Source organism: Habropoda laboriosa, unplaced genomic scaffold (genome assembly GCF_001263275.1).
Source record: "Habropoda laboriosa isolate 0110345459 unplaced genomic scaffold, ASM126327v1 scaffold72, whole genome shotgun sequence".
In the NCBI taxonomy this organism is placed as follows: domain Eukaryota; kingdom Metazoa; phylum Arthropoda; class Insecta; order Hymenoptera; family Apidae; genus Habropoda; species Habropoda laboriosa.
Genome location: NW_017100188.1, coordinates 469,833 through 480,200, shown reverse-complemented (window position 1 = coordinate 480,200; position 10,368 = coordinate 469,833). Strand labels below are relative to the sequence as shown.

At 33.8% G+C, this 10,368-nt stretch overlaps 1 protein-coding gene across 1 annotated transcript in view; it reads left to right on the top strand.

The window, feature by feature from the left end:
• Positions 1 to 7,387: 7,387 nt before the first annotated feature.
• The window catches only part of LOC108579800, a 17,841-nt gene continuing 14,860 nt past the window's right edge, over positions 7,388 to 10,368 (top strand). The window contains exons 1-3 of the mRNA XM_017943410.1: positions 7,388 to 7,585; positions 8,917 to 9,036; positions 9,450 to 9,576. Of these exons, the coding sequence (XP_017798899.1) occupies positions 7,388 to 7,585; positions 8,917 to 9,036; positions 9,450 to 9,576 (445 nt within the window). The remainder of the gene's footprint in view (positions 7,586 to 8,916; positions 9,037 to 9,449; positions 9,577 to 10,368) is intronic.

Sequence of the window (10,368 nt, the reverse complement as noted above, 5' to 3'; positions counted from 1 at the left end):
TGAATAGACAAAGCAACCAAATGAATCATTTGATATTATTATTATTATTATTATTATTCATTCTATGAATATTATTATTCATTTAACTTTTGCAATACGCATTTAATCGATAAAATAAATAGAACAAGTCTCTATTCTGGTAATGTTAACAACAACCTACACATAATCGTTATCACTGTGTGATAACTGTTTTCAAACAGACGAAGTCGAAGGGCATTCGACTTCCATACTAAATTTAATACGAAAATTCTACGATTTTTCGTGGAACAATTATTCACGCGGATATTCCAGAAATATCTAAATTGAAAATATTCTCATTTGACCAGTATCCAAGTCAGTTTTATTCTAATTGTATTTACTAGTTTTACTGTAATTAATATCGTATTATCAACATTAACCAGAATAGAAAAAAACGACGCGGTGCAAGAAAACCTAGCCTGATCTAAGAAATAAATCACAAAGAATGTTACCACTCGCGAGAGTGAGTTATTACTCACACCCGCGGTCACTGTGCTCGTCCAAAAGATATTACGTAATTACAACCAGTCACCCGTGTCGATTCGGACCAATCGCCCTACGACATGATTGAGTGACCAGAGGAACTTAAACGCATGCGACTCACAGTTCGTTGAGTTAAAGCTGTCGTCTAGGCTGCCACAGCAAACTGCTACCCCCAGAGGAAGTCATCTAGGCCGCCACTGCGAAGAGGAAGTCATCTAGGACGCCACTGCACACCAGAAGTTGTGGAAGTCATCAGAAGAACACCATAGGGACCACAGTAGATGCAAGCTGTAACACTTTGTAAAAGAACGGAATATTATTATTTGTTCTTGAAAACGAGATGATTATTTCAAAATTTTCAGTATCATTTACTACAGTGAACTTTGAAATTCTCGTAATTTTGACTCAAACAGAGACACATATAGGCGTTTCAAGAATTTAAGAATTAACAACTCTTTAAATGAAAAAGATTCAAACTATTAAACTTCTATTTTGATAGATACTTACATTTTCAGCTCTGAGCGCTCCGCCCAATGGTTTCTTCAAATGATGCACTGACTCTAATACCGGTAACGAATTTCAGCAAGAATAAAAAAATAAATAAAAAGTTAATAACGCAACCGTGTATATTATATCCGGCGAACAAAATCACTGACTCTACCTTCGCGTAATTTACTGTGAATTTAGTACATATGTCTACTTTAAGAGCTGTGTTGCTCTGAAAAAACAAGAAAAAAACCTTGTACGCAAAAAACACTGACTCTACCGACCGCATTGCGCGCGGTCAACATCTCTGGAAATAAAAACTGTTCGTTAGCAGGAAGGAGGGGCGTGTTTACTTTTTTTTTCGTAGCGAGTGTTCGTCAAGAAAATACTGTATTGTTGGAGAAAGGCAAAAACTTACGTGACTACACATTTTACATTAACACAAATATCGACGTTTAATAATTATCAAGATTATTTTACGTCGCAGTACAGAATAGTACGACACAATGAAATTAATTTGTGAAAAGTAAAACAAATAAAAATATTTGTTATTAGAGTTAGCAATTATTACTATGTTAAGAATCGCGTAATATATCGCGGTTTATAAATATTCGAAAATGTTTATACGAAGTAAAATTCCATGGCTAAACCGAACTTCTACGTAAATGATTTTAGAGAATATTTAAACTTGCGACGAAAATTGTACGTGTCGGTGATTGAACTCGATATAGGGATAGTAAAAAGACTGGAAAAGTAATATTAATGACTCTACAAGTTAGAAAATATCGCGACCGAAATGCAGCAAAAGGTGCAAATTATTTCAATAAAATCAAACGACTTTATATAATTAAAAATCCCATATTACAAAGCAAAGTTTGAAATGATCAAGCCACGAATTCTTTTCTCAATTATATAAAAATAAATTACGTCCGAAAGAAAGAAGCTTAATCTGTTCTTCTTGCATCTTAGTATATTGCTCAATTAATTGTAATGTTTATATAAGTATACTTAGTTATACCCTCCCTTAATTATGCAATAAATGTGTACCATGTATTACCATACATTATTACATACCCACATAAAATCAATGATATAAAAAAAAAGATATATATACATACGATCGGCTTTGTAATAATAAATTAAATATTACCAATTATGCATCAAACCCATAAACGTTGCCCTGAGACTAGTCTCTACCTCTCTCTTCTCTCTTCGTCAACCAGATATCTTAACAGACGAAAAATGTTAATTTATAACATGTGTATTGTAAAGAAACGAAATTGCGTCGTAATTAAATGATTACTTTAATTCGAATTCTATTGCGGAAGTTTATGATATGACTCAAGGCTAACTGAATGCAAAAAAAAAAATAAAATAAAATAGTTGCTCTCTACCGTTGTGATAATTAGATAAGGTATCGAAGAAAAGTGTATTAATTCATTAGGCAAAAGTAGTAAGAGAGTGTAGTAATCGTTAGGATAAGTACCAGAAATGATAGAATATGCGAATGTGAACAACACGTCCTATCGACTCGAAGTTCGGTAACCGAATGAATTCCCCCCGTAACGTCGTCCTCTACGACCGAACACAATATACCGAGTGGTGGGGGCAGAGCACGCGTTTCGGTGGTGTGAATAGGGAATTGTTAACCCTTCCGACCCGACTGAGAATGTTCTTAATTATTCAGTATGGTACATTAAAATCGCAATATTGTCAAAGACTCAAATACACCTGTCCCCCGATTTACACTGATGATCGGTGCCTCAGAATAGCTTTTTGTATGAAAAACCGTGTAAATCGGGGAAAATACGAAATGCGCATAATTTAGTCAGTGATTTAATTAAATTCATTATTTTAAATGTAAAATAAAAATAAAATAAAAATGAAAAACAAAAAATATTCAGGGTCAGGGTTTAGTTTCGAGCGAGCGATTGATGAAGGCGAAAATAGCCGGAAATAATAAGCGAAAATAAACGTTACAATATGAATGCTTTTTGGGTGCAAAAAAGGGGGAAATTACGTTCATTTTTTGGTTTAATGCCAGTGTTAACAAACGAACGGTATTAAAAAGCCGTTATTTTGAAAACCATGTAAAAGTGAAATCGTGTAAATCGCGGGATAGGTGTATTTACATCCCAGCCGTTCAGCAGTGATCTAAATAAATTAAAGGATTATGTGTCTACTTACATAATTGCTGGAACAAATTGCTCTTGCCAATTTCCCGCTACTTCAGTCGATTTCGAATACGAGGTGTCGTGGCGTCGTTACTGCGTCGGTTGAACGTTCGTTCTTTTCGAAGTTTTAGTATAGCCAAAAACCTGTAACAAAATAAACAAACGCTTAATTTAAGAAGAATTAAACAAGTATTAACTAAAGGAAACGATTAGAGACACTTAGAGATTGATTAATTAAATTTATAGTAATACATACCTTCTTAACACGCACGTAACTACGTTCACTCTACGACGTCCAGAAGTAACTGACGAATCAACATGTCGTTGCTAGGCAACTGGATATAGGAGTGGGGGTAACCTCACTATTCGAGACAGCTCATTCGAAAATTTCGAAATTTAGTTGTCCAGATACCCCAAAGCTTCTTTAACACATTTTAATTGCTTAGAAACTCAATAATCTCCAACACAATTAATATCTACATCTTAATTTGTTAATTTGATCAATGTTAAGGTACGTTTCTATTTGAGAGTAAAACTCTCGCGAGTTGCTCTCAAGAGTCAAATTTATCAGTACTGAGAGTGCTGTCAGAAACGTGGACACAATTTGAGAGTACTCTCGAGAGAAACTATTTAAACTACGCAGTAGTCACTTTTATCCTTTAAAAGGTCTTTATTGTTACACGAAACGTGTTATTTAAAGTGTCCGACAGTGCAAATTTCGAAGAGACGTTCAGTATTTCAAACGTTCAGTGTTTCGAACGTCCAGACGGTTTGTAATACGTCAATCCTTGCTGTTCTGGCAAGAAACTTTGAGAGTACTCTCGAGAGCAACTATCTAAACTACGCAGTAGTCATTTTTAATTTTTAAAAGATCCCTATTGTTACACGGAACACCTTGTTCAAAGTATTTAGCAGTGCAAATTTCGAAGAGACGTTCAGTATTTTAGATGTTTTGTAATACGTAAAAATCTTTGCTGTTTGCGAGTGCTTGCGGAGAGTTGGACACACTGTTTGAGAGTACATACTCTCGAGAGCAACTATTTAACTACGCAGTAATCACTTTTATTCTTCAAAAGATCTTTATTGTCACACGAAACATCCTGTTCACAGTATGTAGCAGCGGAAATTTCGAAGAGACGTTCAATATTTCAGACGTTCTGACGTTTTGTAATATATCAATCTTTGCTGTTAAGAAATCGGAAATCCTATCGACATGAAACACCAAATAGCAGAATAAATCAACGACATACACTTCTTAATATCACTTGTATTCACATTCAACTTAGAGAAATACAATTGTTTTCAACATAAACGTTCGTTTTGCACATGATTTTCGCTGCGTTTGAGAACAGTGGTCGAGAGAGTTCGGCAACGCTCGGAATTATTCGGTCGGCGATTCTCTTGTCGAGTACATATCCTGAATATGAAACAGTCTATATCAAATTGGACACTTTCTGCCACTATAACATAGATTTTTTTCAAACTCAGCACAATTATTGACATATTAAACTGTTAGAAAATCAAGTCAAACTTCTTGAACATTTCAAACTGATAATTGACATCGTGCGTTATTTCACATAAAATCATGGCCATTTTAAATTTGACGTAGATAGAGAAGAAAATGATAATTTATCTGGTACATCAAATTACAGACGAGGTAATTCTAATGCCAACCACTACTAATGTTGTAATCTTATTCTATGCTGTATCGGTAACGTTGGAAACAGCAGGAAAATGGTAAGGGGGCTTCAGAACCCCCGTGACGTAGACAAAAAATTGCACTGAGTGGGAGGTCTATTCTGTACGTCGTCTGTGATTATACTACAAAACCTTTTGAAGATATACTAGACATCTGTTCCAAAAAAACCGACTGCATAAATCATTAAAAAACTATTTATTCTATTATTTTATAACTGAATATATTAAATCCGAAAAATTCTCAACGAACGAAATAAAGCCAAATTATTTTTCTTAAGTTGGAATAATTTTAACAAAATTACCAGAATTACACGTTTTCTGGTAAATATAAATACAGGGCGGCCCATAAATCGTGTTATAATTTAAGAATCGAATAAACTTTTTTCTAAATCTGAAACAAAAATGTTCGAACATATTCCATTTTTTAATGGTAAAGCGACTTGTGTTACAAATTTATCGATAATTCAAAACCATAAATCCTAATGGAAATTAAATTTTTATACACAAAGAAATATCTGTCGTCTTTTTTATTTTCGGATTTTTCGATTGTTTGTCACATCAGTCAAGGATTTTTCGAAATTTCTTCTTCTGTTTGGCTTTGAGAAGAAAAGCGACATTTTTTTACGGAATTTCTGCCTCGTGAAATGGAGAATGGACGGCTCGTAGAGCCTCGAAACGAAATTTCGGCGATAGCATAGGTGGGATAAATTTGGAACAACGATCTCGAACGGAACACGACTGTGTTTTACGTTAGTTTCGTAGTTAGTTTCACGTCGAAGGTCGCTTCTCCAACATCGCGATGGAAAACTCAATAAACCACGACGTTTAGAACGAACTGTGAGAAAAAAAGAGCTCGTTTGGGAACTTTCGTTGCTCATTAACACGTTCAGTGTCACGTGAGCAACACTTTCGTTAAATTGACGAAAAATATTCTCCGATCTACAGAGAGCAGAGGAATGTTTGATTATTACAGTGATAGATTAAATCAAGTAGATTTTCTTTTTAACGAAAATTGTCCGGTATTTTGAATGAAAAAAATTGAAGGAAGTTGCATTCGAGTGAACCCCTGGTATTTGATAGTAGAAAAGGATCGATTTTTAGAGTGATAGTCTGTGTGAGATAGACACTTTAAATGAGAATGAATTGATAGTTAAAATTGAACATAAATTGTGTGATATTCAAAATAAAAATAGGAATGATTAAAATATTCGATATTTCATACTGTGAATTAATATTCGCGATAAGAAGATTAATTGAACTGATATTTCATAAATAGGAATTACTAAAATGTTTGATATTTGTTATAATACTATGAAATAAGAAGATTAATTATCCACCTGATATTTTATGTGCAGTGAATGTTTTCAATGTAAATTTACCAATATTTTAAATGAAGAATTTAAATGATTTTCTTCTCGGTGTAAACTAACACTGAAAATATGTAGAATAATTAGAACAGACATTAAATTAATAATTAGAATGAATTACTGCAACGAATCTCTTTCACTATAAACTTCGCCTTTAAAGCAGTATTCTAAAAAAAGAAATTAAAACACCCTTAATGTAGTGTTCCAAAAAAAAGAAAAGGAGAGCACTTAAAATATCCTTAAAACAGTGTTCCAAGAACTTACGATGCTTCCAAGATTTAAAAAATCCAATGATTTCTAAATTCAGAAATCCAGGAAATCCAAAGATTTCTAAATCCAGAAGTCCAGAAAGTCCAAAGATTTCTAAATCCAGAAATCCAGGAAATCCAAAGATTTCTAAATCCAGAAATCCAGGAAGTCCAAAGATTGCTAAATCCAGAAATTCAGAAAATCCAAAGATTTCTAAATCCAGAAATCCAGAAAATCCAAAGATTTCTAAATCCAGGAAATCCAAAGATTTCTAAATCCAGAAATCCAGAAAATCCAAAGATTTCTAAATCCAGAAATCCAGAAAGTGCAAAGATTGCTAAATCCAGAAATCCAGAAAGTGCAAAGATTGCTAAATCCAGAAGTCCAGAAAGTCCAAAGATTTCTAAATCCAGAAGTCCAGAAAGTCCAAAGATTTCTAAATCCAGAAAATCCAAAGATTTCTAAATCTTGGTTCAAAAAATGTACAAAATCACCAGTCCAAAGATTTCTAAATCCAGAAATCCAGAAAATCCAAAGATTTCTAAATCCAGAAATCCAGAAAATCCAAAGATTTCTAAATCTTGGTTCAAAAAATGTACAAAATCACCAGAGCAGATATATCATAGCACAAAGAGGGAAACCTAATTCCTTTATCAGAAAACGATCTGAAACGAAACTGCCATAAGCGGATATTGCCGTAAACTACCCTCGCTATATTTTTGCGGAGGAAAGTGACAACGATCTTTAAACACTTCGAATGGGAATCGCAGTCGAGTGGAATTTATACCGGCGACGTAGGAAATATCGCGGAACCGAGGTGAAAGAAAAGGGTGAAATTCGCGTTGGTTGGATGAAGTGTGGCGGGAAGGAAATTTAAGGGAGAGAAGAGCGTGCTTCGGAGCGGAAAGCACGATGCCACGCTCGCGACCGGAAGCGTTCGAGCTGATGGCCGAGGCTGAGAAGCCCTCGAAGTGCATCAGGTTCCTGCGTTTCCTCTGGAAGTTCTTCAGATGTGTTTTTTCCCACGTGTCGCTGGTCTCGTTGGTCGTGCTGTACTGCCTGATCGGCGCGTACGCTTTCGAGGCCCTCGAGGCGACACACGAGAAGGAGGTAGACGTCGCGAATATTTATTTCAATTTTATGGAAAAATTATGCTAGTCGTTCTTATGCATACGCTGGTCGTCGGTATTCTTCGGGAAAGAAATGATCTATTGCTAGAAAATGGAAATTGTTAACGGATTTTTAGGAAAGCAATTTTCCAAGTATTCTGTACTGTTTCGTTTCTGTATTTTCTTTGGGTTTCTTGCACTCTTCTTTTAGGTTTCTTTTTTTTTCCTATTTTTCTTCTATAGATTTTCTGTTTTTGTTTTCTTCATTTTGTGTTCTTTTTATTATTAACAGATTTTTAGCAAAGTAATTTGGAAGTACTTTCTACTGTTTCTTTTTTGGATTTTCTTTAGGTTTCTTGTACTCTTCTTTCTTTTTTCAATTTTTCTTCTATACATTTTCTCTCTGTTTTCTTAATTTTATGTTCTTTCTGTACTTTCAGATTATTAAACCCTTTGCACTCCAATGGCGCTTTTATGGCGTCACGCGTAATTACTTTGGAGAAATGTACAATTCAGACTTTTTTTTATATTATTTTATATTATCAAAATAATGCAAATAACACAAGAAATACAAATAAATAAATTCGTAAACACTAAAAATCCTTTTTTTTTTCAAGACAAAACTTTGGCTTTCCAGAAGGTTCACTATTAATCTTATCAAAAAATGCTCGGTGTGCAAAGGGTTAACAGATTTTTAGTAAAGTAATTTGGAAGTATTCTATATTGTTTCATTTTTCTATTTTATCTTGTCTTTCACACTCTTCTACTTCATTTCTTCCAAACTTTTTTTCTGCTACATTTATAACATTGTTCTCATTTCTAGTCAATCTTTCATTCTTCATCTTTCTTGTTTTCCCTATTTTTTTTTTTTTTTTTTATATCTTTCATAGATTTCTCTTTTCCTGTGTCTAATATCTCTTTTACATTCTTCACCCTTATTTTCCTTTCTAAATCCTCTACAATTTTTCATCTTGTACCATCTCTTTATTCTCCAATTAACGAAACTAATTCTGATATACTCCTAACCCTTTCATTTCTCTTCTCTCTAAATCCTCTGTTTCCAAATTTGTCTTCGACAATTTTCCACCTTTTCAACTATCTTCTCCTCCCTTTAAAAAAAAATACATTTAACTTCAATCCAACAATACAATTTCCTCCCTCTGAACACACGATCGACGAAACCGAAGAAGTAGAAATGGAAAGACATCAGAAAACACTTCTCCTCTTTTATCTCTACCAATTCTCTCTCTTTCATCTTCTCTCATTTTCTCCTTGTAACTTCTCTTATTCCTCCATTAGCTCCTTCTTTATCCACTTTTTCACCGTTTCTAGATAAAGAAGAGCATCAAGGATATCAGAGGGAACGTTTCAGAGCAGCTATGGAAGATCACCAAGGAGGTGGAGGTTCTGATTCGCGAGAACTGGACCGACAAAGCGTTACGCGAATTAAAGGTACCGGTGCAGCCCAATTTCTATCGTATCGAACTTCAATTTCCACGAAAATTTGAAAGTTTCAGAATTCGAAAGCTTTGAAATTCGATAATTCGAGGATTCGGGATTTTCGAAATTAACTTTGAGAATTTAACAGCTCTAAAATTCGAAAATTGAGAATTTGGGTCTCTAGGAATTTAAAACATTAGGAATTTGAAATTCGATAATTTGAGAATTCAGAATTTTCGGAATTAACTTTGAGAATTCAACAGCTCTAAAATTCGAAAATTCCGTCTCTCGGAATTTAAAACATTAGGAATTCGAAAACTTGGATATTCGATAATTCGAGAATTCGGGTCTCTCGGAATTTAAAACATTAGGAATTCGAAAACTTTGAAATTCGAAAATTTCAGAGTCCTTAATGTTCTTCACAGTCCTTCGAGAACAACCTCGTGTGGATGATGGAGAAAGAAGGTTGGGATGGCAGGGAGGGGGAGGACGACATCCAATGGACCTTTGCTGGTGCTTTATTTTACTCCATCGTGGTAATCACCACCATTGGTAAGCTCAAATTATCGGAATTCTTTTATTTCGTAATCACTATCGTTCAAATTTGTCAATTTTATTATCATATATTATCAATTGTTATCTTTATTCACAATTACAAATTCGTCAATTTTATTATTGAATTTAATAATAAATAAATACTTTGAAATTTTTTTATTCATAATGATTATTATACAAATTCTGGAATTTTGTGATTGATTTTAGTAACGAATGGATATTTTATGAATTAAACATGTACATATCTTCTTTGGTATTTTTTCAAGAGTGTCATGAGTGGCTCTTTTGGAAACAACGGATCCAACAATTTTACGATCGAGCCATAATAGACAGGTCGACAATGAGTTCTATGGCTAAAAATTTCTTGAAATTTCAATTATTGGCACCTACAGCTTTTTCATGTCACAGTGTCGACATTTTTATGTTTCCTTCCTCCCCTTTTACTCGCGAATTTTTTAATTCACCTCTCTATTGACCCTTTGAGGACAGTAATGGTATTACTACAATTACTGACTGCAAACTCTGTGAAAACATGTACTACACTATGAATTAAAAATTTCTTTAAACAAAACAAAAAGTGATAAGAAAAGAGACTCGTGTTATTATTATTTATTAATCATTTGCCGAGACTGTGAACTACTCTGTGAGTAAAAAATTTCGTTAAATAAAATATCCTGTGTCTGAAAATAAAGAAGAGAAACTCGACCTATTTATTTTCCTACTTTGAATCTCAGTACTCAAAGGGTTAATAGATACCGATTTTCTACTAAAAATTGATAACTCAAGGAT